At 43.3% G+C, this 27265-nt stretch overlaps 1 protein-coding gene across 2 annotated transcripts in view; it reads left to right on the top strand.

The window, feature by feature from the left end:
* The window catches only part of ROBO2 (roundabout guidance receptor 2), an 875524-nt gene that overhangs the window by 788298 nt on the left and 59961 nt on the right, over nt 1-27265 (top strand). For both annotated transcript variants that reach the window (XM_054517862.1, XM_054517859.1), the window contains 4 exons: nt 874-1105; nt 6818-6942; nt 9699-9870; nt 23279-23461. In XM_054517862.1, the coding sequence (XP_054373837.1) occupies nt 874-1105; nt 6818-6942; nt 9699-9870; nt 23279-23461 (712 nt within the window). The remainder of the gene's footprint in view (nt 1-873; nt 1106-6817; nt 6943-9698; nt 9871-23278; nt 23462-27265) is intronic.

A 27265-nucleotide genomic window follows, 5' to 3' on the forward strand; every position in this document is an offset into this window, starting at 1 on the left:
AAACATTCTGTAACCAGTAATGTGAGACAAATACTCTTTGTAGACAATTAATCAACATCGACTTACAAGAAGGTGTGGGAACCCAGAACATCCCTCTGGCTGTCCAGAACAGGGGACAAGATCCCTGCCAGGGGTCTCAGAGACCCTGGCACAGAGCCCGAAACACCTGTGGTTTTGATTATGACCTGTGGAGCAAATTACCAACCTTATATGAAGATCAGCAAGCCACAGCAGTTTAGGTAGAATATTAGTGAAGTTATCACAGGGTGGAAAAGTAGATTTTGGGGTTTCTGGAATGGAGGTTCAGGAGACAAGATGGAAGAATCTGTGCCTTTCTCCTTCTTCTTCTTGGCCTCCATCTTCTGCTGTGATGTTGGCACTTTTAGATTGGTTTCGAGTAGAAGCTCACTGTCTAACATAGGTGATAGGTATTGGAAAGTAATTGTGAACATTGTATACGTAGTTTTTAGTATAAAGACATAACACCACCCCGGGGGCAGGCAGAGTGCCTGCAACTGTCCTGCTGAGTGGACCTCAGCAGGACAGGAGAAAATTTTTTATAGATAAGATACAATAAAAAACCTTGAGACCAAGAACTGAAGAGCTCTGACTCCTTCTTCAAGCGCCAGGCTGGGAAAAGAGACTTTTAACAATCTCGGGGTCACAGTGACCACAAAAAGATCCTGGGAAGAAGCTAGTTGGATTAATAAATTCAGCATTGTAACTGTGAATTTTCTCTTTTTGATGAGGACAGAAGTATTCTAGGCAGCTGTTTGTTTTCTTTTTGCGCAGTTTGTTGGTGTTTGGTTGGTTTGTTTGTTTGTTTGTTTGCTGCAATGTGTTTGTTGATGTGTTACTTGTTGCCATTCCCAGGTGGACCGGCAGTCCCAGTTTATCCAGGGCTACCGCGTGCTGTACCGCCAGACCTCGGGCCTGCCCGCCCCGGCCACGTGGCAGAACCTGGAGGTCAAAGTGCCCACCGAGCGCAGCGCCGTCCTCGTCAGCCTCAAAAAGGGGGTCACCTATGAGATCAAGGTCCGCCCTTACTTCAATGAGTTCCAAGGCATGGACAGTGAATCCAAGTCTGCTCGTACCACAGAGGAAGGTTGGTAAAAGGGGCACCCCTTGGGTGATAAAATTAGGTACTTCCACAAAAAAATTAACACATTCAGTAGATGCAGTTCTACAGATATTTCCCTTAACTCCTCATATTATCTTTGCAATTATATTGGTGTTCATGTATTCAAAAAAAAGCAACGAGCTTTCATAGCTGGCACTGGAGGTTATTCTGTGACTGCATGTGTTCATCTCTGTTTCTTCCACGCAATTTTTGTTTGTTACACACTGAGGTGATGTTAAAATTTGATATTATATTCAGTTTTGTGCTGTAAATATCCCCTGAGAAAGCACTGTGCTGGTCTTATATTCTTCTAGCTGATACATCCTTCTAAGGTACAGGTGGCTTTTGGTCTTCCAAAAAGTGTTCACTGCAGCCTTTCTTTTGTAACCACTGCTGTTGCAATGAAAGACCTTGGTCTGCACTTTGAAAATAAAATAAATGCAAGCTCTCACAGATGAGTGTTTGATACTAAGCACATCCTTCTGAATGGGTAATAATGTAGATGAACAGTTGGCTGGGAAACGAGGAGTAGTGAAGGACATATATTTAACTAGTCTGGAGAAACTCCAGTCTCAAGGGCACACCACTTCACAGTTTCTGTTAGCACAGTGTTCATGAAATTGCCCTGGTTCAGTACTGCGGAGGATTCCCCTGAGCACCTTTGAAGCCTCTCTGAAACAGTCAGGATTCAGACAGAGTGAACAGTTTATACTTCTGAAATGCTCAGCTTTTATATCTATAGCATTTAGCCTTGTATATAGTTGTGCTAAAGCATGTGCACTCCAGGGCTGCTGTTTTTTTTTTTTTTTTTGAAAAGTAAAGACACTGGGGTGAGATGTAAGTAATTGTAATCATTTGCTGTTAGAAACCCACCTTTCTACCTATGTAATACAGTCTTTGCCTGGAGAATCTTTCCTGTAAAAGTAGGATGGTCCTGACAGTGAGGGGTTCATCTTCTCTCTGTGTCACTGATTTTTTGATTTTTTTTAAAGCAAGAGAAAGAAATACTGGTGAAGTTTTAAGACGTTCATATGGTTTCAATGGGTTTTGAGTGCACTCTTTCCTTCCTATTGAAAGTGCATCTTAATCATTTACAGTGGTCTCCTGAGGTTTAATTTAGTGCTGATTGCCAAGTACTCTTGAATTCTGGAACAGACTTGCTTATTACTCACTTTTCTCTTTGATTTGTTATGAATATTATCCAACATGTAAGTAAAACTGAAGATAACTTGGTTGCACTTTGCACTTTATGGATGAGGAAATCCAGTGTCTTGAAACACGTAGAAGAGTGTGCAGGAAGGCAGTTTTCAAGTCTGATTTGGAATTTGGGATTTTATGGTCCCCAGTTCTTTGTTCAAACTATAAAGCCCATATCAGTTGGTGAAGAATATGTTTGCAGCACTCTGAACAAAGGATTTTTTAATAAAAAAGACAATTTTAAAAATACTTTAAAATATTTCCACAGATTTTCCTCTTGTCCAATTTCAATTGATTTTTAGTGTTTATTTAGTTCATCTGTTTCTTGCTAAAGGTAAATTAAGAACTACTGAAAAAGAGAGAAGGTCTTATACCTCCTGTCTATTTCTATAAAATACTTGAGGAATGACATTCTTTTTTATAAACCTTAGCTCCCAGAAGAGCCTGTCAAGTAATTTCCTACCTTAAAGGACACTTTGTTCATGTGGAATAGCTTTCCACGTAGTGAAGATTTAAAAAAAATATTCCTGCCTGCAGATATGTATAACTCACAGCCTAGGATCTGCTTTGTAGATTAATATAACCTTCAAGGAGTCTGTTTACAAGAATCTCCTCTGAAAAAACGTCAGCAAAGGACCTGTAATATTATCACCAGAAAAATGTCAGGTCCTATAAAAAAATTCTTCCTTTTCCTTAGGTGATAAAATTAGGTACTTCCACAAGAAAATAAGAAATTCAGTAGATGCAGTTCTACAAATATTTCCTTTAATTCCTCCTATTATCTTTGCAATTATATTGGTGTTCTTGTATTCAAAAATAGTATCAACTAAAGGTTTACTGACGGTGGTTTGCTCCGTTTCCACTGAAGAAAGATGGCAGTCTCTTTAAAGGTGCTCTGTTGCCTGTGATTCCATTTCAAAAATGGGCTTTTTTTAGACTTGACTTTTAAAAAATGTTAGCTATAGTATTTTTAGAAAATAATTTGTAAAGTGATACAAGTGTTGGAAGTTTTTTTTGCAACATCAAAGCAAATATCCCTGGTAAAGGCAAAGTATGACTGAAAGGTAGCGGCAACTTTCTGCTGGATTGGATTTTACGTGCAATATTACTTCTGAGGCCTACCTCTAAAAATCAATTTTGCTGCAGTTAGACTTTTCCTCTAGATCAGACATTTGTAACAGTTCAGTATCCATCCATCTCCTGCCTCTTTGGCCTTGTGAAGGTAACAAATGGAATTCTGTTTGGCTGCGTCTGGAAAAGATGAGCAGCGATTTGGGTTCTTTCATATCTGTAAGAAGAAGCTGAGCACTGGAATAATTGACCTGTCAAGAAGCAGGCAAGGTGTTCTCCACAAGCCAGCAGCAAGGGAAATGAGAAAACGGTTTTAAAAATGTTATTTTTCAATGTGATCTGTTTAATAACTGCAGCAGTGTCAGACGAGTGGCTTAATTTATATCACGGTGCCAGCTTACAGAGTGATTTTATCAGAGGGAGGAAGCTGAACTGGTACATTCTAACATGTGTACACACATACAGTGGGAGCCAAATTGAAGATTTTATTTTATAATTTTCACTATTTCTTTCATACTTTCTCTAGAGACAGATTATTTTTTTTTCTCAGTTGCATCCACTGTAAAATCTCCTTTGGAATAACATTATGGAGTAGTACTTGTCCTGCATCTTGTTTGTCACCACAAAAATATGACAGGAATGGAAGTCTCCCTAGCTTTTATCAGCTGCTCTCTGTCAGATTCTGCTCACTTTAATGCAGCTCTTAAAATGATATTTCCACAGCTGCATTCATTAACTGCAATTTTAATTTTGCTTCACATTTATCCTATGTCCTCAAAAAACCTCAAAAACACCAACACACCCTGGTAGAATATTAACTAGAATGTTCATGCAGTTTAAATGTAAAAACAAATGAATACAGCATGGGTTTTTTTTTAAATTTTAGAGTATGCTATTCATTTTACATTTCTTTTGCATTCACACTCCCCTTTCCCCTCAGGTATGCATATATAAGATGTTACATTTCTGAATGCCCTTTTTGTTTCAGTAGGAAAAGTAAATATGTTTGAGCAAGTTGTTCCATTGTACTTAAAACCAGAAAGAGTTATGCAGCATTAAGCTTTGCCATTTTTATGATTATTATTTTCACATAAAATATTCTAATTAATATCACACCCATACGTTTATTCACGGTTTTATTGTTATTGAATAACTTGAAGACTTTTAAAATGCTAATTTTTTACTGTGTGGCAAATTATTTCACTTGCCATAAAATACACAATGCAACTATTTTTTCACCAATTTTATGCTTTGCACGATTGCAAGGAGTAGCCCAAGGCAACCTTTCCATGCTTCACTCGAGCTGGCAAAGAGTCAAATTGTCCACAATTCAGCTCCATTTCTCCCCTCCAGTTCCCTGTTTCTCTGCAACAGGCAAGGTCATAAGGACTCTACCAAGCATTATTAGCTTCACAGCTGAACCAGCATCTGAAAATGTAGTTGTCGAAATGTGAAGCCTCCCAGGACTGTAATATGTGTTTCATTTTTCATCTAAAATATTTTTATTTCTGCTGTAATCCTGTGTGGTTCCTTGTCCTCACCTCTGATACCCTAGTTTGAAGTTGTGTGATTCCTGCAGCAGAGCACTCCAATTTTTCAGGGTTATCAGGGTAAAGATTTGAGCTCGGCTCCATGAACCTGTGCCAGGTCAAGTGCTGAGAAGCTTCCAACGTGGGAACACAGCCAGCCTCAAAGAAGCTGTGGAGAACAATAGAAATATCTGAATTGATTCTGGAGGCTTGAACACTTCTGATATCTGTAGCTGTGCTTATTTGTGTTAAACATGCCAGATTTTAATGCAAAGATGTCAGGGGCTCTTGGCTTTTCTGAGAAGCATGGTCCAAAGATGAGCATGGATATCTGTTAAAGATAAGACTAAAATTCTGGTGCCATAAAGTTTAGCAGTGAAGAAGTCACTCTGGCCAGGGGGCTGGAGTCAGGGAGCTTTGACACAGGATATGAGACAGCCCAAACCACGTTGTTATCTAGGGTTGAAGTTGGGGCAGGAGAGTGATAAACATTTTAGGTATGATGTCTACCATAAGTTTTCAAAATCAGCTTTCATATTTCAAAATAAATGTTTTAAGATCAGATTAAAAGCAATGAAAAATATATGAAAGACAAATTCCACAAGTATTTATTAAAGACAAAGACACCTCCCTAGAACAGAAGGTGTCTGAGCTACAGCCTCCTGTGAACTGGAAAATTGTCCTGGAGAGGTATCACTCCATGCTTGCTTTATTAGTTCACACTTTTCTGGCCTCTTTCTATTAGTTTCATTGAAGACTGGGTAGGTGGACTGGGAGAGATGGAATAAATGAATTCTAGGACCAGTTCCAAGCAGCTGCTATCCATCAGCTCTTCCCCCCAGGGACTATACCTTAATATAATACAGCCAACCTCTGTGGCCTAGCTTGCCACTGTGGTGGGGTTCAAACACTTGCCTGGGAGCAAGGGAAGGATGAGGGGGGCTGCAAGAAGCTTTAGGTGGCTGAGCAGAGCCCTATTGACAGTCCTCTGCCCTGGCAGCCACAGCCATGCTAGGAGAGCCCAGTATGGACATGGTAGATGCTCACAGAGGAGACCTTTTCATAGCAGGGCTCCTACACCACTTCCCTGAGCCAACAGAAGCACCCTGCTGCTGGTGTAGCTGCAAGAGGGGCTTTGTCAGCATAGCTGTGGTCACTATGTTTTTAAATTTTTTTTTTGGCGTTTCTAGACAACAAGCAGGGCTGGCAAGCAGTTGTCTTGTAAAATTGGCCTCGATGTGCAGTGACCAGCCAAACAGCTGTGAATGGTTGAACTGAACATGACTCTGAAGAGAAAGCAATTTGCCTGGGGGCAGAAAAGGACAGAAGTATATATGTGACCTAACTTAGCACCTGCTCTATTCACTGGTTTTTGATGTAAAGCCATGAACATTTTAAACCTTTTCCAGTTTGGACATGCAGTTCTATGTTTAAACCTGGTATTGTCTTCCTGGAGAACAAACAAAAAAGGGTCATTAAATGTTGGCTGCTCATATCATTATTAGACCATGTAAAAATAGAAGAACCAAACAGCTTTCAGGCCAGTTGAAGCAGCTTCACATGTGACTTAGTTGATACATCCATAGTTATTCATGCATATTATGGAAAACAAAGACAAATGTGAAAACAGTTCCAATGCAAACTTAAGAAATGCCAAATATAAATAAATCAGGAGTGATTTGTATTGATTCTCCATTGCCACAAATTCCGCATTGTCATTCAGCCCTGTACTTCTCTTCAGAAGGGCATTTTGCAACATTGTCAGTGCCTGACAAAAGTGCATCCCTAGGAGTGTGAGTTTTCTACGCTGCCTGCTTGATCTTGCACTGCTTCAGCAAAATACATGTCCTGGCAAACGGATTAATGCCTTGCTTCTGTTTGCTCCCTCTCCTTGGTGTAGCTCCAAGTGCTCCTCCTCAGTCTGTCACTGTCCTGACAGTTGGAAATCACAACAGCACAAGCATCAGCATCTCCTGGGATCCTCCCCCTCCAGATCACCAAAATGGAGTCATCCAGGAGTACAAGGTACACACCATGTCTGATGGGAGGGTTCTGTGTTTAGGGAAACAGCCTGCTTGAATTACAGAACAAAGCACTGTTTATGGATTTAGGTTCTGACAGCATTTACAGCTGCCCATGTAATTATATGGAGAAAGAGGACTGACTGCTTATGGATGGATTTCTTTATTATTATTATCATTATTATTACTATTATTATTACTACTGTTATTTTTAAAAGCAAAAACACCATGAGATTGATATGAAAGAGAGCTCTAATTTCCAGCCAGTTTATAGTTATTATCCTTCTAGCTTTTCCATGCTGTGGAACAAGAAGAGGGGGTATTTTTGTAAGGGGCTTCTGCACTCCAGAGACAGGCAGTGAAGTCCCTGTGTTGGAGTACCTTCAATCTGGCAGCAAAGCTGGCAGGAAAGTTGCTTCTTATTTCCTCTGCAAAAATGCTAATCCTAACACTTCAAGGTCAAAGTCAAGGACTGTGGTTCTGGGAGAATTCAAGACTTCTTCCAAGTATTATCTTTGTCAAGCTTCAAAACTTAAAGTGCCAGGTTGTTTGCTCTGAAAAACAGGTTGAACACAGCTAGTACATCCAAAGTTTGCTACATGAGAGTTTCTTGCATTGGTTGTGTTTTCTTCCTTTTTGATGCTATGATGGCTCACAATATCCACTCCTTATACATTAAATGTTGCTTTAGCCTGTAATTTTATACTAAGATCACTTTTGCACAAGGATATTTTCACAACATTAACAAAAAATGCACTCTGTTATTCAGGTGGAGAAAACGATTGGGTGAGGTTCAGCCTTGTCACAGCACAGTTTGGTAAATTAACCTTGCTGTGGCTGGCCTATGTACACCAAATGTGAAATGTTTAATTGAAATGGATCAGGGCAGCTTTCTTGACAGTCCCACAAAGGGTGGAAGTGGTGACTGCAGCTTGTTTCACATAAAAAGATTTTTTTGCCCTGCTGTATCTTGAGGGAGCACAGCATAAGAAGGGAGAAACTGCTTGGCTTCTAAATCAGATAATGGTTCAACCTCTTCCAGCTTTTCACTAGGTCAGAGGGATGCAGTAAATGCTCACAATGTTTATGTGTAGCATAGCACTTCTTTTGTTTTGCTTTTAGTCAATATCAAGATTTATTAATCCCAGGATTTTATTGACCTAATTTTCATATCAATTAATAATTATCCTTTGGCTTAATTAATCTTGATCCTGACTCCAGTGTAAGTCAATATAAACCATCCAGGCCTTATAGGCAAACGAGTAAAGAAGGCTCCTAAACTACAAAACATGTAGGTATGAAACAAAGTGGGCTGATGTCTAATAAAAGCCATGTTCCAGGTGAGTGCTCAGGCCTCTGGGCTGTGTATAAAACCAGCTGGAGTCACTATAATTACAGCCCTCCTGTGTTAGATTAGCTGGCTGCCTGAGTAGTGAACTGGCTACAGTGAATGGTGCAGGGAGTCTAATATTTGCTTGAGTATGAAATAATTGCTGAAGTTCCACAGTATATTTTCTAACAAATTGAAAGTAGATCTGTTGATTCCACTTCAAGCACCTGAATGCCTGTTAATTCATTCATTAATTAAATGCTTTTAATTAGAGGCATCTCATAGCTGTTGTAACCTAAGACCAGGACAGACAAGGAGTGAAGGAATGAATGCAACAGTTACTCACCTTAATGCATTCTGGCTGGCAAATAGGATCTCACCTTAGGTTTAGGAAAGCAAGATAGTTTTTTTTTCTCTTCAAATCTTTCTCAACATTTCACAGAAAAAAAAAAAAAAAAGATAAGGTGTGGTAAAACACTGAGCAGGGTCAAAGTAAGTGTAAAGATATTATTGCTGTTGCTTAGATGCATTAGTTTGTCACTGATAATGGTTCCACCAATAGTGTTTTCTTCTGATGTTATTTTTATGTAAGTGTACCTGTGATATATTTATGCATTGATTTTCTTGTGTGATAGTAGATGCTTTCTTTAGTAATACAGAAGCAGTATTTGCAGATAGCATTACCTGAAGAAACATGCCTAGAAGTTAGCTTCAAAATCTCTTAGAAGAATCCTATAAAAACTGCAAGAGGGAGACATAACACTGAACTCACAGACTGTTCTCATCACAAAATGCCAGTTGTGATTCTAGGGTGGATTTTCTGTTTAATTAGATAATATTTGAGTGAGAAACTGATGTCTGGATTACTAAATAATGTAACTAATCACAAAGGCAGCAGTAAATGTGAGTCTGTGCTTATTCCATTTCAGAAATTTCAAGTATCCCTCTTGTGCAATGAAAGGAAGTTGAAAAAAAATTTTGAAAATTGTTTATTCTTTAATGCTTTAAGATGTGTTTCATCCTGTGCTCATATCCTTTTGCTGTTCAGCAGGAAATTTAGAAGGAAAAAATGTGGGGTTTTTTTACGCAAAAAGTTTGATAAACAAGATTTTGATTAATGTATAACACATCTTTGCCACTTGGATGATCTGGTCTGTGTTTCTAAGTGTAAGCACAGAATTTGCACTCCATGGAGAGCCAGAGTCCAGAGAGGTATTTGCAAGCAGTCTTTGCAGCTGCCTTGGTCCTGTGCTAATCTGGGATACCTTGCTGAGCTAAATCATCCCAATTTCAGCAATTCCTGGGCAGTAAGATTGTCAAGAAGTCCCAAATAAGCAATTGCCATGAAATACCTTGATATGTCATACCTATTTGCGATTGTGTGAGTGTGAAGAATTTCATCTCTTTTAACACATCAACTTTTGTCCCAGATCTGGTGCCTAGGTAATGAGACTCGATTTCATATCAACAAAACAGTAGATGCAGCCATTCGGTCTGTAGTAATAGGTGGCCTATATCCAGGTATCCAGTACCGCGTGGAAGTTGCTGCAAGCACCAGTGCAGGTGTGGGAGTAAAAAGTGACCCACAACCCATAATAATAGGTAAGTTATTGTCTATTCTGTTGTTTTGTTTTGCCTGGGGTTTTTTTGTGGGTTTTTTTTCCCCTCTCAGAAATGCTTTCTTACATCACTTCTGGAAGCAAAAAAATCTGTGGAGGAGAAGATGAGGTTTGGCTAGGGCTGGTTAGTTGCTTTTACATCCCACTGCCTGATGATGTTTTCTCTTACTACAGAGTTCCTGCAGACAGTGAAGGGAAGTATGTTCCCAAGACATATGAGAAAATGCAGATTGCCTAGTGAAACTGATTTAAAATTTTGGGGTTTTTTTTAAATGAATTTACCACTTCTGCAGGTTGGCAGACGTGTGGAGCCCAAGCTCCCTTTTCCTCTTCTTAAGATGGCTGGAATATTGCCTTACTCATTCCACTGTTTACCATTGTTTTCTGAATGTTTAAAGTCAGTGTTTCTCAGGTATCCCAAGACAAACCTCCTCTGTCAAAGCAAAAGTTGTCTTTAGACAAATTAGAGAGCAAAGGTAGCATTATCATCCCAGCCTTTGTAGTAATTGTTTCTTGGTAGTGGTCTCCATGCAGAACTAATTTCCTGACCTGAGAGGAACACAGGTTTTGTTTACTCTGAAATTTTTCATGAGTATAAAATATAAAGATGGGAACAATATGGAAGACTAGAAGTAATTATGTTTAGCAAACCTGAAATGAGCTGTGCAAAGCAGAACCTCTTTTTAGTGCACGATACAGGAATTTTGTTCCCTTTATCTGTATGATCTAACTTAGTTATTACTTAATGGACATTTATTTGTTTGTTTGGTGTTGCCGTTACGGCGTGGCGACCTGGTTCGGGAGGACCGGCACGGTGACCCAAGGCCCAGGGTCGCTCGGTCCAATGCTACATACACCAATGTGGTGGACAGCAAAATGGCGTTTATTGAGGGGTCTTAGGGGGTATTTATGGCTTGGGCAGTCTGTGTCATTTCCCTCTGCTCGCGTCCGGCCGGGTGGGTACAGAGCAAAGGTCAGACTGCAGGATGAGGGGGGCCTCCTTATCTACCCGTACAGCCCGAGATCTTCCGCACGCGGATCCCTGGCTCTCCACATTTCCCCCCCCCTTCATGATTAGTAAAAGTCTTATAAAATTATAAAATGTAAAGGTTACAATATTTCATGCGTTAGTAGAGTTAGTGTAAAATCGTAAGTGTGTTAGTAGGTGGCACGTCTTAAAGTAATTGTCGGCGCTCGAGAAACAAAATGTTAGCTGTTTCCAGGCGCCTTTTAACAAATAGCACCAGTTTGTTTAATATGCAAGGCCCGAAGATTAGGGTTAGTAAGATTATAGTGACTGGGCCTATTAGGGTAGAAATCAGGGTGGTGAGCCATGGAGACCGGTTGAACCACGACTCGAACCAGCCCTGTTGGGCTTCTCTATCTGCTTTCCTTAGGTTTAGCCGATTTCTCAATTCGGCCATGGAGTCTCTGACGACTCCGGTGTGGTCTGCATAAAAGCAGCATTCCTCTCTCAAGGCAGCACACAGGCCCCCTTGCTGCATGAATAAGAGGTCCAGTCCTCTCCTGTTTTGGAGGACAACCTCTGAGAGTGAGGAAAGGGATTTTTCCAGGGAGGAGATGGATTTCTCGATCCTTTGCAAGTCTTCGTCGACTGTCATCTGCAGTTGTGCCAGTCCCTGATGTTGTGTTGCAAGGGCCGAGATGCCTGTGGCAGCGCCGGTAGCTCCTAGACCGAGGAGCATTGCGATGGTGACACCTGTTATCACCTCTCGTTTGTAGAGCCGGTTGGGTTCCTCGAACAAGCGGTACACCTCTTCTTCCTGGCGATACAGGACTCTGGGGACAATTAGAACTTGGACACAAAAGTCAGTAGAATGGTCGAATTTGTCAAGGAGTACACAGGGGCTTACCCCGGATTTGTGACAGACCCACATTCCCGATGCAGCTGGGATCACCCACTGGAACTTCCCTCCCTTAAGTTTGACAAATTCCTTGCAGACGTTGCCCATCTGCTTTGCCAAGGTTGCATTGCCAAAGCATTTGCCCTGGCCCGTAACCTGACTTAGGGTGATACCTCTCCGGGGGGTGTCCCATCTGCATTGGCGTGGATTGTTTGACTTAGAGAAGATGAATGGGAGATCGAAGGCAACACCTTCGTAAAAAGGGGGTTGTGCATCATAGCATAACCAGCATGATTCTGTGAAGTTCGGGTTGGATTGGTTTAACGATAAGAAGGTAGCATTTAACACGCTTAAGAATGGACTGGAGAGGGTTGGTTTGGTTAAGAGATCGGATGGGGAGGCTAGTTTCGACCTCTGTGTTTCGCGGCTAGAACTACCGTTAGCTGCGATCTCTTCCCTGGGCCTACTTACTACTAGAACCGGATTGGGTCCGACTGATTGGGATATTGAGGCTGGGAGTCTGATAATTTGTATGTTCGCCCAGATGCTGCGGCTAGGGAGATGAGCATACGCTGTCCACACTTTACCTGTGGCCCAGGCTTCATGGGTCGGCTGCAGGATTGTCATTATATAACCTGTGCAAGTGTGCTGTTTCAAGCCTCCGGGCATAAGCGCATACCCATCTCCGTCATATTTTGGTTCGATACAGCCGTGTGGAGTGTACTTAATTTGCAGGAACTTATCTGGCTGTTGAGGCGTCCATCTATTGCTTATCACAATAGTTTCACACCCCCAATATCCACAATATCCATGCCCTGGGTAATTACAATAACTTTTTCCTGGGTTGGAAGCAGGGCACCAGTACATCCCAAATACTGTTGTCTCCTGAAATCTGGGGTGCCCTGTATGCATGGGAAAAATGTCTTTTAACCTGAACTCGAAAGATGGGATGTCAGCTGTAACAATTTCTTTGATGACCCCCTCACCTGAGAGATGGCGTAGAACCCACCTGAATGGCTGGTGAGGGTAATGTTTTGTGTCTGCTTGTCCTCCGCCTACTAACTCTAGAAACAAGATTACACAGAGATACCGGTGCTGCTTTAATTTTGATGGCGCGAGCTTCTCAGGTGATGTCGGGTTGCTTGTTGGCCTCTCTCTCTTTCCCAGTAGTGGGGCATATGAGTTTCGGGGACGTCCAATGATCCAGTCCTGCGAACAAAGTCTCACAATTCTCATGAGTTTCCCTATGAAGGTCTGGTTTGATAGATTTGAGTGGACACCATTTAACATCCCCGTCTTTTTTAACGGCCGCATATCCCCGCCCCGTGAGCACTAATCTCCAACCCTGTTCCCACTCCCCTAGTTCATTTTTGACCACCACCCGTGGGCCTTCCTCTAGTGCCCGAGTGGCCCAGTGTCTCTGAGCTGGACTGTTTGTTTCGTCCCCCCTAGGGAATTGATTTAACGCTAGCAGCGCAGTTGCCAGCATGCGCGCCTGGTCACCCGGGGGAATGGCATTGGTGAAGCCTTCTGCCTTTGCTAGCACTTCCAGCTTAGTTTTCAGAGTCTGGTTTGCTCTTTCGACGATGGCTTGCCCGGTGCTGTTGTATGGGATGCCATGCACCAAGGCGATGTTCCATTTTGAGGCAAATGCTTGGACTACCTTTGAGATGAAGTTTGGGCCGTTATCTGTTTTGATCTGTTTTGGAACTCCAAGCCATGCCATGGCTGTTAGCCAATGTTGGATGGTTGCTTTGGAATCGGTCTTGAGATGCTGTGTGGCCACAATCATGCCGCTGTACGTATCTACGGTAACTGCGAGCCACATTCGGGGTTTCAACAGCTGACATTGTGTAAAGTCTGTTTGCCATATTTCTGAGGCTTTGAGGCCTCTGGGGTTGACGCCACTCGACCACAGTGGCGACTTCTGGCAGTGGGGGCACGTAGCGACGACGTGCTTTGCGTCCACAGTAGAAATCCCGCACCTTTACGCAAGCGCTTTAGCTCCGATGTGAAGGGATTCGTGCAACTGACGAGCTTCCTTCAGTGTCCATACGCCCTTTGCGGCAGCGTCAGCCTTGTCGTTGCCTATTTGGTAGAATCCTTTGATCGGGTCGTGGCTGTTGACGTGGATGACTGATATGGTGCCTTTCCGTGAGTAGAGTGCTTCCTCCAGCATTGTTGCCACTGTGGACACTGACACACCTGGTCCGGACATGGCTAGGCAGAGCTTGGCCACAAATATGGAATCAGTCACAATGTTAAGGTGTTCTTCTGGGAACAGTCCGCACGCTAGCACTACAGCTGCTGCTTCAAGCTGTTGGACCGAAAGCGTGGGGTCGGTTGCCTTGACACATTGCCACTGTTCTCCTGACTGCCATACTGCCGCCGCAGTGGAGGTCTGCGATGATGCGTCCGTGAAGATGGTTGGTCCCGCCCGCGGTCGGTCAAGTACTTTTGGTGGGAGGTCGATATCGATGACCGTGAGCAGCCGAGTCCAAGGGGGTTTCTCCGCGTAGCGAATCTCTCCTCCAAAGCCTGTGAGGGCTATGGCTAGATATTCCGATATTGTTGTTGACTGCGCAGAGAGCTGTTTGCGGAGAGGCAAGCTTATCCTGGAAGGTTCGATGCCCAGATGTCTTAGGGCGAGTTTCCTGCCTTTCATGATGAGGCTGCAGAGGCACTCGACTCCCGGGGAAAAGGCACGCGACGGTTTCCCCAAAACCACCCATAGTATTGGTTGGGCCTTGTCGGGGGGTCCTTGGGCTAAGGCTCCCACTCCCCCCTTTTTTGTAAAGTGGACATACAGATCGACTGGAGCACTTGAGTCCCATCTGGCAAGCATGCTCTCTGACATCTGACGTTCGATGAAGTTGAGCGAGCTTACCGCTTCCGGTGTCAGGGTTTTTTGCTCCCATGGGTTCTTCCCTTTCAAGAGGTCATTCAGAGGGTCCATGACCTCGGGAGGAATCAGGACGATGTTGCGGAGCCACTGTAAGGACCCTACCAGCTGTTGCATGTCGTGGAGCGTCTTGATGTCTCGGCGGATTTTCATCTGGGGAGGAGTTATGTAGGAGCTTGTGATTCCCACTCCTAGGAAGGTCACGCACGGTCCCCTTTTTATCTTTGCGCTCGCTACCTCAAAGCCATTTGTCCTTAAGGTCTCGGAGATGGTAGACACCAGCTGGTCCACTTGTCTCGTGGATGGTGCGGCGATCAGGATGTCGTCCATGTACTGCACGATGGTTACAGTCGGATTGCTCTGCCGGACTGGTGCTAGCGCTCGGCCCACGGCGATCTGGCAGATAGTTGGGGAGTTGAGCATTCCTTGTGGAAGCATCCTCCATTGGAAGCGTAGGTTAGGCCGCTGGCTGTTTGGGAAGACGATGGAGAAGGCAAAACGCTCCTTGTCGTCTTCGTGCAGGGGAATAGAAAAGAAGCAGTCTTTGATGTCGAGCACTGCACAGGGTTGTCCTTTTGGTATCACAGAGTTCATGGGCAGCGAAGTTTGCACAGGGCCCATAGGCTGGATTCTCTTGTTCACTTCTCGCAAGTCGTGCAGAAGACGAAAGCCTTCACCAGATCGCTTAGGTATTACGAAGATCGGAGTGTTCCATGGACTCGTGGAGGGTTCTATATGATTCTTGTGTAATTCACGGCTAACTAACTCAATGAGGGCAGTCATTCGAGGCGTTGACAAGGGCCACTGTTCGACCCACACTGGGTCGGCTGATTTCCAAGTCAGTTTGATGGGCAATGGCGGGTACGTGACAGTGGCCCTTAGAATAAATTTGTCACCCTAACATCCAGCAGGGCTAGGGCATCTCTCCCTAGCAAGGGTGGGCAGTCCGACATCACATATGCAGTGAGGGTAATAGTTCTTCCTGGTCCTTTCTCGGTGCAGAGGGTTATTGCCACGGGTTGGGTGCTCTTGTGGGCTCGGGACAGCCCTCCAATTCCGCCCACCATGGAGGCTACTTCTAGCTTCCATGGTCGAGGCCAATGTATGTCTGGGATGACGGTGACATCTGACCCTGTGTCCACCCAAAAGGGAAGGCAGATGGCCGAGTCGTCGGAGCTGTTGTGGAGACGACACACTGCCCACACGATCAGTGGGTGTTTCCCCACCTTCGCGGCGAAGGCCACCCATGGGTCCCGTTCCCATGCTTTCATGGCCAAAGCCACCCAGGGGCCTCGGCCCCAGGGAGCTGTTCTTGGTATTCCTGAGGTGCAGATGGGTTCGATTGAGCCATTGGCTGGGCGACAAAGTTGGTCGCTCCCTGAGGGGGTGGAGGTGGTGGGCATGAAAGCCCTGTGCCCCATTGGGGGTTGCTGTAGCTGGGCCGCTGCATGTTCCAAGTGGGAGGAGGCTGGATACGGCCCGGCTGCCCCCTCCCTTTCCCGTTTCCCTGATGCCTGGATCTGCATTCCCTAGCTAAATGCCCTTTCTTTCCACATGCCCAGCATGGTCCCCTGGGTCTCCCCTGGCGTGGTAGAGCAGCTACTGGTGGGCGCCCTGACTGGGGGCAGTTTGTTGCCACGTGCCCAGCTTGGCCACACTTAAAGCATGCCATGACACTCGTTATTGCAGTGTGAACTGCTGCTTGAATGGGAGCTAGGTGTTCTTCCTTTGCAACGTGTCTGATCATGGCAGCTAGATTAGACCCTTGCGGCAGTGATCTTAAAATGTCCTTGGTGGCTGAGTTGCATTGCTGGCGTAGGCACTCTGCCAGCACAGGACCCTTTGCCTCTGAGGGTAATGTTGAGGAGTCCAAGGCAGCTTGTAAACGATCCACAAACTGAGTGAAACTTTCACTCTCACTCTGCTTTATTGTGGACCAAGGCGACGGTTTGGCTATTACTTTGGAAGCAACGCGGATGGCTTCTCGGGCAGCACGGGTTGTTGTCATAACCTCATGTGCCCGCAAACCCTCAGCCTGTGCCTGAGGGGTGATCATTGTAGGGTCTGTGCCCATTAGCCTCTGTATGCTGGAGCCGTGCAGTGGATGGTCTGCCCCTGTTACCAGGGCCAGCTGCTTAATACAGTTATCCTCCCATTCCTGCTTAAAAACGATCATCCCTGCCCCATCAAAAATCATTCTGCAAGTCTGCTTAATATCAAAAGGTAACATGTCATCCCCGCCAAAAACGCTGTCAATGAGTGTGGAAACCATGGCAGAATTAATTCCCCTATCTGCAATTGCTTTAGTAATTGCCTGCACGTCTTTCGGGTTTACCGGGGAATAGGTCCTTTGATTCCCGCCGGCTCCCCCCACCCGAACCGGGAACACCAGTTTTGCCGACGGAGTCCATTCGGCACACGCTATTTTTATTTTACGCCAGTCTGTAAGCAGAGTTCGATCTTTCTCCGGTATCCCCTTCACCCATGCAGGAGCGCTGTGGCTAGTGACCTTATATGCCGCTGGTCTCCTTTTGTTAAAGCCGGAATCTGAGTCGGAACTTTCCGATCCCCTCTCGAGGTCGGAGCTCGAGTCCGAGTCCGAGTCAGAAGTCGACTGCCCGGATGTTTCCGGGCTGCTCTGCCTTTTTCTCGGGCTCCGACCCCGCCCCTTCTTGCGAGGGTCGGGCCGTTCCCTCCCCCTGGGGTCCCCCCGCCTCCTGCTGGGGGAGGTCCTTGTCCTATAAGGACCTAAAGAGAACTGAGCGCTCTGATTGGCCTTACGCTCCTCCGCGGGGGCCGCCCCGTCCCCCCGCTCGCCTGCGCATGCGTTGTTAAGCAGGCTGACTGCATTTCCGCCCCCCGTGTTTCCCTTTCCGCCCTGAACACGCGGTTCGGCGCCGTTCTCAGACGCATATGGAGGGGGTGCGCTTTTATCCACCCCGTCGGGGTCCGGCGATTTCGCTGCCTCCCGCGCTTCCTCCGTTAACCCCCGCCAAAACGCCCGCGCGCTTTCCCCCCCCTCTGATGGTAGGGCGGTCTGCTCGGGGGAATCCGGCGCTCGCGGTTCCGCGGTGCCGATCTGATCGAATCCCTCCGTGGTTTGCGTTGCCGCGCCCACCCCCAACTGCGGCGTGGCTAATAACCAAGCCTGCGCGGCTTTCCAGGTCTCCTGTTCTTCTCTAGCTTTCTGCAGAGCCTGCATGACTCTGCCCCATGACTTTAGAGCTTTCCCTGAGCCTGAGGAAATAGTCTCCTCGGCTAAAACCTTTGTACAAGTATCCCATATCTCCGGATGGAGAATACCCACTGGGCTCTCTATCACCCCCAGCTTAATAAGTCTCGGTATAGCAAGACATAAATCTTTTAGCTTACAATCAATCCCCCATTGAGCATGCATCTGAGTTACGACCTTCGCTATGGCCTCCATGGTCCACGCTGGTCCGGGGGCGTCCCCCCCGCTGCACTAGGCCTGCTGTGCAGCCGCCGGTCCCCTGTCCAGGCGGAATCCCGAACTCCGGGCGCTGCAACTTCTTCCCGGGTTTCGGCACCAGATGTTGCCGTTACGGCGTGGCGACCTGGTTCGGGAGGACCGGCACGGTGACCCAAGGCCCAGGGTCGCTCGGTCCAATGCTACATACACCAATGTGGTGGACAGCAAAATGGCGTTTATTGAGGGGTCTTAGGGGGTATTTATGGCTTGGGCAGTCTGTGTCATTTCCCTCTGCTCGCGTCCGGCCGGGTGGGTACAGAGCAAAGGTCAGACTGCAGGATGAGGGGGGCCTCCTTATCTACCCGTACAGCCCGAGATCTTCCGCACGCGGATCCCTGGCTCTCCACAGTTTGGGGGACTTCCGTTGTTACTAAATATTTTCTTTCTAGAAAATATTGTCAATACACTGTCACAAACATGGACTAGTCTATTATGTGTAGATCCTCAGAAAAGGCCATCCCATAAGCTTTGCTTAAATGTTCACTGATATTCAGGTTCTCCATTCATCAAAACAGAAGCTAGGATACTTCACCTTTGAAGTGTCACTGGAGACAGAAATACAAGAGTGGAAGTGAAGGTAGCACTTGGTTTAGAAAAGACAGCCACAGAAACACCAAAGAAAAGAGGGGAAAAAAGATATCCAGAGGTGAAAACAAAAAATTGATTTTTTGAAAATGCAAGAAACCAGGACCTTTTTTTAAAATTATTTCACTAAGGGGTCCATCTAACTAGGCAGGACATACACTGCACTTATTCCAGCAAAGCACAATGAGTGTATTGCATTTTAAGTACATGGGTAGCCTGTGTCACTTAATGTGTTGTGAGTTATACTTGCACCAAAAGTCTTTACTGGATGATTCCCAGAATTCTTAGTGATATTTATTTGTTCCTTAAATGATCCCAGAATGTCTGCTTCAATAAGTTTGTTTGGTGATGTCTTTGTATATTTAAGAGTCATTTGCATGAGAAGTTACAGGGAGTAGTTTCTGTTTGGGTTATGTTTTTGTTGTCATTTCTGGGGGGTTTTTTTGGAACCTGAAGGTGGATGTGTTTATTACATATATGGTCTGTATCTCCCTTTTCTTTAGGCCCAATTTTGCTATTGATTATGAATTGCTAGCAGTTATTTCTCAGACTATAAATTTCCTTGATAATTGTAGCAATGTTTAGGTGATACCATTTCTGAAAAACCTGAGTTGGCACCATTCAATGTTTGAATGGGAATCAAAATCATAAAATATGAAAATTATTTTCTAAGTAAATTTAAAAAAACCCTAGTTACATGGATTTAAAATGAGCTAATGAATAAACCTCAAAACATCATAATGAATGGGAAAGCATTATTGAGTTATTATAATAGAGATCTAAATGATCTGTTGCTTATCTATACCATTTAACAACTTGCAAACAGAATGAACAGCTCCAGAAATGCTGAATTATGGAGAGAGCAGGTCAGTGGTGCAGGAGAGTTAAGCTGTGTTTCTAAGCAGTAAAAACTTTTAATAGTCATGAAACACAGAGTACAATGTATAAAAAGAGGTGTTATTTTTAAATACAGGATTCATTCTTCTAAAAATGTTTCAGGCTTTTTTTTCTGAAAATAACTGGTTTTCATGGTGGATAATCAACTACTGGCCTCCCAGTGTAATTTTAGATAACAGACTTGTGACAATCCAGAAAGCATAAAAAGGAGAATAGGAAGCAGTACGAAGTATATGATTCCTTTAGTTAGAAATTATCTCACTGTTACAGGAATCTTGTGCCTATGCTTGAACCAGGATGTTGAAAAATTTTACGGAAGACTCAAAGAGAATCAAGAATAAAACTTTTATGATCACTAATGATATGCTAAAAAACATTCACTTGGAAAACCAGAAGTAAAATTGGAATAAGGGCAATGCTGGTTAATGCTGTAGCTATTATTTCTCTTCATCAGTTGGCCTGGTCCCTCTTACATTCCATCATTGGCATAATGATATGAGGAACAGCTGCAAACTTTCACAGTAATAGGTACAATCGAATCTGATGTGTCTAATTAATTTTTGGTCCGACAAATTAGTTTTGTTCTTCATTACTCTCCAATGGGAGGAAGACATTATATTTCATTATGGTTTTGTCTTCAGGAACAATGGAGCGTTGCAGGTCGCACACTTCCCTTGTCTATGTTCTAATTAGTTGAACTGACAGCATTGTTACAGAACCACCTGCAGTACATGAAATAGTACACTGGTACCTTGGATGACATATTTATTACTTCTGCTTAAATATTACATAAAGAAGTACAAGACTAATGCTGTTTGTTTCCCCAACCCCCAACAATTATATTAATTTTATCAAAAGTCAGTGGGTAACATTCATCTGTCTCCATTTATTCTTCCGTCATCAAATTCACAAAGCATATGTTATTTTGACATTTAAATGAATTATTACTTTTGCGGTTGTAATTGCTAGGCACAGAAGGGTAAGAGCAAACAGCCAGACTGCAAACTTTAGAAGGTAATTTGGAGACAGATTGTATCTTCCCCTAGAAGAGAGGAAGAGCGTACAATCCACTGAAACCTCTTCCCAGGCACTTTGCAGTTTGCTCTCCCATCCTCCCTTTTCAGAAGACTGTTTTCTGATCCTAGAGAAGACAGGATCCTCAGATGTTTTTGGAGGCTTTAGTGAAAAGAACTCATTCTTGAATCCAGGAGCACCCACTCCCAAAGCTGATGTCTCCAGCACTTCCCTGCCTTGGTAGCACAGCCGTGTCTGAAGCAGTGCCAAGCCTACCTGTTTCCTCACTGTCCCACTGCTTTGGCCTCTCCTCTAAAGGGCACAGAAATTAACTGCAAGTTAATGGTAATTAGAGCAGCTCCAACTCCCATGCTGATTTCTACTAGAAAATCGATTTTGTGTCTGGAAGAGCGTGCCATGGAGAGCCCCTTTCTATTAGTTTTACTGTCAGCCCTTCCTCTTTCAGCACTGGGGTGCTCCTATGGATTGGTTCCATGGGTAGAAAAAAACATGGAAAACCAGATAAAGCAGCCACTGCTGCCTGCTTTCTTTCCTTGCCACAGCTGCTCACTCAGTTTCATTCTCACTGAATCAGGCCTGGAAGCCATTGGGCTTTTGGCAGTGGCAAGACAAAAGATGCAAGTGTGGCAAAGAACAGCTGCAGCTCCCAGAGCCTGCTGCTGGTACAGCTTCCCAGCATGGCCAGTATAGATTGGTGCATGACATCAGTACTGGTGCACTTTTTGTACATCTGACAGCATCTTTCTGTGGGACCTGTTCTGCTTGCTGGGAGCCTGTTTTGTTCCTTGCCCTGAACAACTGAAAGCAAGCCAGGCTCTAGCACAGCTTCCACAGTCTGATTGCCAAAGCAGACAGTCATCAGTACTAAATATTGCTATGGTGCTGAAAGAGAGGAAGCCTAATAAACTCATCAGCAGTGTGATAGCAATGGCATGCAGGGCACTGCATTTCTTCCTGATTAACCCAGCCCAGCTCTGAGCACTACTGAGGGCCTGAAGCTGCATCTTGGCAGGGGCAGTGCTGGGCAGAGGCAGTCCCAGAGGGACCTTCTCAAAGGATCCCCTTCTATAAAACATGGCTGTGTGAAATCCAGGTCACCTGCAAAGAGGTGTCAGTGGAAATGGGGCTGGAAGTGTCAGACTTCTCAGATCTGCTCCAGCCAGAGACCCTGAGTGCTGCCTTTAGGCTGGAGGCAGCAAGCTGCTCTGCTGGAAGAAGTAAATCTAAGCATTGCTGAATTATAGAAAAGGAATATGTACATTTTCACAGCATGGCTCAGTGATACAATGCTTCTAATAATTTCCTCCAAGTGACCATTTCAGTGTTTTACTGCAATGTTCAACTACCTTTATGTGTGTGATAGACTCTCATAATTGAGAATCATATTGTTTACATCTTCTTTGTCTCAATGGAGTAGCTACTCCTGCAGCTCTTCAGCGTGCATGCAGGCATCTGGTAATATTGCATAAACATTTCAAGGATTGAGCTATATAAATGCTTTTACTGGAAAGGATGGATAATCTTTCATGAATTTCAAAACTGCAGATGTGGGCAGTTTACATAAAATATGCATAGAATAAAATTTGGGGTTTTTTTTTAGAAAAATATGTTCTGCATTTCCTAATTTTAAAAGTAACTATTTTTGACAATTTGAAAGTGCTGGCCCTGGAACGATATGCTTTAGCATTTCCTGGATTTCCATTCAGATTTTTATGAGCATTTGTTTTCAAGCTAAATGCCAAGCTTTTTCTTTTGAAAAGTTCCCTTTTAGAGAAAGAGGGGAAAAAACCAACGGGAGCATCTACTGAAATTTGCAGTCTTCTGCTGTAACATGCAATTTAAGATCCTATATAGTAATTTTTTGATGCGTGTCACTAATTGGTACTCCAAGTAATAATTATTTCTTGCAGGTTGATATTAGGAATTTGCATGCATATTCTAGGTGGAAAAAATAGCATCTGTTGCTGTGATTGTTTGGTGCTTGCAGTTAACTGTGCATTTTTCTGCTTTGTGTCAAAGATGGTACACTTAGAATTTGTATGAACTGCTTTCCCCTTGAAATAATTGCTGGAAAATGCATCTTTGCCCCGGTGGAAAGTGCATTTATTTTATTGTTCATTTCAAATTTGGAAGCTAGCATTCAGGGGGAAAAAAAATGAGTTGAGTAAGAATTTTTGGTCGTCTTCTAATGTAGCATATTCTGTATCTGGATTACTCATTTGGAAAAAGTTATTTATTGATTGCTTGATTTATTTTTTTATTAGTTTCCTGTGATCCGTTTTCTCATTATTGAATTCTGTCTACAATTATGGAAAAACAAACTAGCAAATATGTATATTGTTAAAAAAAAAGCTGTGGATTGACATCTGTTAGATTACTTGGGAGTGTGCTATGGGTCTGCCTTTCCAAATATATATCTGCAAAATGGCCGTGGATTTACTCTAGAAACACTGAGATTGTGGTGTGCATTGCTACTTCCTAAAGTTCTTCTACTGTGGGTAATTCTTTTGAGATCTATTACTATTTTTTAGAAGCCTTTAATTTGTGTGTTTAATTTGTTCCACTGTGCGTTGCAGAATGCGGAATAACCACATTCTGCTCAATTTCTCTTGTGCAGGAGGTCGTAACGAAGTTGTCATCACTGAAAATAACAACAGCATAACTGAGCAAATCACTGATGTGGTGAAGCAGCCTGCCTTCATAGCTGGCATTGGTGGTGCATGTTGGGTCATCCTCATGGGTTTCAGCATCTGGCTCTACTGGCGGAGAAAGAAGAGGAAGGGGCTCAGCAATTATGCTGGTAAGAGCAGTGACTTCATTGCCATCTCAGCAGGTGCTATCATAAAAAGAACAGGGGCTACTAAACCTATCTAAAAACTACATTGAACTTACAGCAGAAGTGTCCTGGGTGAATTCTGTATGCTTGTTTTAAATGTATGCTGTGAATTTGCTGGTGTGTGAGAAGCTTTAAATGCATCGCTCGGTACCACATTCCATTATTATCATAAGGCAGTATTTTTACATCTCCAGCACATCTAGCATTAAAAAAGTACAAAGAGGATTAGCTGTTCCTCTTGCTCCTTGCTCAGAAGGCACTCTGTTGGCATTGCAGCATCATTTGTGTGTTCAAATATGAGTTAGACTAGACCCTTACAAGGAAAGTAAAAGAGTTTTTGTCTTCTCCTTCTTCTTTCCTGTGCATTTCCGTGTCTCTGAAGCCATATGCATGGCACATAAATGAAGGTACTTAATCAGTGACTTCATACCTGTAGCTGAAGAGTGATGTATTAGGGAAGTGTTGTCAAAATTTACCTAAGGCAGAAGCCATAAACAGTTTTGTCTCAGAGGCAGAACATCTTCAAGTGTTCTCTTTCATTTAGTGTTTGCTCCAGTTATAAATTAGTTTTTGAAAACTACATTTGGAAAATTAGATACTCTTGCCAAATGAAAATATTTTCACCTTTCTCCAACCTTTGTTTTGTGTATTATTCTGTTTTCAGAATTCTTATGAATTTTTAGGAAGTCAGGTGATGTGTCATAAAATGGGTTATTCTGAAGCCTAATTTAACACACAAAACTTCCAGTTCTTCAAATATTGCAGTAGGTTCTCCTGCAGTTCTTATTAACACTTAAAAAGAGAAAACCTTTGCCCAGTTAAAGACAGCATATTTAATGTTGACATTATATCACATGTAAGTTACACAAGTGCCTTTCTATTTACAAGTCATCAAATGTGAAACCAAGGGCTCAGGTTCCCTAAATGGCTGAGCAACAACTTGCCAAAAACCCACAATCAGTCACAGCCAAATTGTTCCCAGTTCAGCTCAGCCATAGTCAGACTCCTCAGTGTCCTGACTGGGCTCACTAAACCAGCAGAAAACTATTCCATGTTGTTTTACAATCCTTCCTGCTGAATTTGTTTTCCACTGGCTTTGTGAAAGGACAAGAAGACAAGCAGTGGAAAGAGAGGAAGTAGAGACCAGTGGTTTTTGGTCCTTCTTGGTTTTTGTGGAACCTCACTTTGTGTCACCACATGATCTCTGTCATTCATGGGTTGTGCTTTGTCCCAAGGTGTTTTTGTTTTTGTTTCATTTAATAGCAGTAACTTCTACTGTCTGAGGGGTGGGGTGGTTTTCACTGAGAAATTAATATATATATCACACACTTATACATGAAATATTGTTCTAGATCCTAAGATTTTTTCATTCTAGAGACAGCTGTGGTGTTATTTCTCTTAGGAAATAGTCCTACCTAAAGCTTTGGACACAAGCTGAGACTAGACTTTCCTTAAACAGGAGGATTATTAGTCCTGTATGTGAGTTGGCATATTGGGGTGAGGGAGAATTGAGAGCAGTCTGTTATAACTTGGAGAGCATAGCTGTAAATAATTATGACCAGCATGTCTCGTGCAACTCATTCCTTCTCATGGCATTTGCTGCATCTAAGTGTGATGTGAACATGGATTGCATCATGAAATTGTGTATGCTTTCAGCAAGGAAAGTGGGTAACAGATCATGCTTCAGAGCTCATCCTAATGTTTACAGCTTGGAGTACAGCATGTCCTCACAGAGAGTCTTCAAATGTGACTGTCAAACTTCACTGCTCATCTTTCCAACCATCATTTCTCATTGGCTGCTGGCTGGTTGGTGCTTTAAGCTCAGCTGTTATGTCCTGATTATGATATTCAGCTCCAACTGAGTGATTTCCAGAGGAAACTCGTGCCCTGCAAATTAGTGCTTTGTGTCAGGGTGTGTAACTCACAATGTGTTTGCTTTCTTGTTTTGCAGTTCAGTCCTTCACCTTCACCCCTGCAGGTACTGTCCATTAGTCTGTCTCTTACCTCACCAACACACCATTTCAAGCATTAGCTATCAAAGTGTTTATGAACATGTGAGATAGGAGGAATTAAAACCAAGCACAAGGAGAAATACTCTGGCTGCCTATCTGTGACAAAAATGTAGCATTCATTCTCCTCTAGATTCCAGGGAAAAGTAAAATCTACCACCATCAGTGTCTCTGTCACTATAAATCTGCATACTTAACTCACCTAACTCTCTGAAATGCAGTTTTGAAAGTAATTTTCAAGACCAGATGCTTGAACTAACTTAACATAAACAAGCATTATTCATATATAACTGAATTTTGGTTTTAAAGCTCAGACAGTTTAGCAGATCCAAGTGGAGAAATGAAACTTTCTTCTACTTCAGCTCTCAATTATGTACATGAGGTGCTAGATTTACTGTGAGGTGTTTAGACCTTCAAGCAATCTAGTCACTAACTGATGCATTCATTGACTTTACAGGGTTTTGAAATTGAAATATTTGGGGTTTTTTCTTACTACTCAGCTCAGAGCTGGTATCCTATTTTTCTTATCTTTAAAAAGATAGCATATGGTAGACTATTATCATAAGCATGATTTAAGATATGTGAAGGATAAATAAAGAGTGGTTGAAACAGCAGGTTGCAAGCACTTTCTTCAATATATGAATAGTCAGGAAAAATAGAGTATACAATTAATAATTGCTACAAACAATTTGTTTGTGCTCTCATACCTAATCTCAAGATTTAGAAACTCAAAAATAATTATACCTCAGCGTAACAGTGTTAAAGGCTGACAAATCTTGGTGTTTTGCAGAAGAAGCCTGTCAAGTTCTTTGGGTGTAGTTTGGCCCCTCAGTTGCCTTTACCAGAGCTGTCTCCTCATGCTCAGTAGCTGCTTTTACACTCTTGCTTGTCTTCAGCCACAGCTTGTGTTCAGCTTAGCAGGACAGAGCAGATGACCAAAGGTGGTGGTGTGTGCCCCAGGAGCCCATGACACTCTGAAAGAGAAACATCCTTGTGGAAAAGCTCTGGGGGCTCAGGATTGCTCCCCTGGCTTCAGGCAGGTTTGGTCAGGTTACTGCAAAGCATGGCACAACACATCCCACCCTAAACACTTCACTGCCTTTTCTTTGAGACACAGCATAGGGTTTTTTCCAAAACTAAATAATACATCTTTGCATTTGGTTCCTATGACTGTGCCTCTGTCAGCTCTCTTGAACTGTGGTGCATTTGTACTGTTCTGTTTGTGGCATGCATTGGCATGACACAGGGCTGTGCTGGAGCCACAGGGTCTGAGCATGATTTCTTGCTGCTGATCCACATCTGCTGGGCAACTGGGATATATCAGAGGTACTGCCAAAAATGTTCTTTTTTAAAAGCAGTTTTGACATCTTGTGGACTTTTTAGAACTATTCTATTTCCTGGCTTGTACTAATTTCTGGAGGAATTGACGACCTAAGTCCTCCAGTAATCGAGTCCAAAAAATTTTTTTTTTAAAATTAAAAAAAGTACTTTCCTTATGAAAGAACATAGTGCATGTTTCCTATCTTTAGACCCAGAGTTCCATAAGAACCTTTGTTAATTCTCTAATATTTGAATTTGCCCTTGATAATATCATTTAGAAAGACATGCTTGTGGAGGTTTGACACTCACAACTGCATGTTGTTCCCTTCAAAGTTTTATGGTTCATAAATAGTTTGGGTTTAGATACAATTATTTAGACAGTGGTATGCAGCTTTCAGAATCTCCTCAGAGACAGCTGTCAGTGAATTTTTCCTAAAGA

Source organism: Molothrus ater, chromosome 2, assembly GCF_012460135.2.
Source record: "Molothrus ater isolate BHLD 08-10-18 breed brown headed cowbird chromosome 2, BPBGC_Mater_1.1, whole genome shotgun sequence".
NCBI lineage: Eukaryota > Metazoa > Chordata > Aves > Passeriformes > Icteridae > Molothrus > Molothrus ater.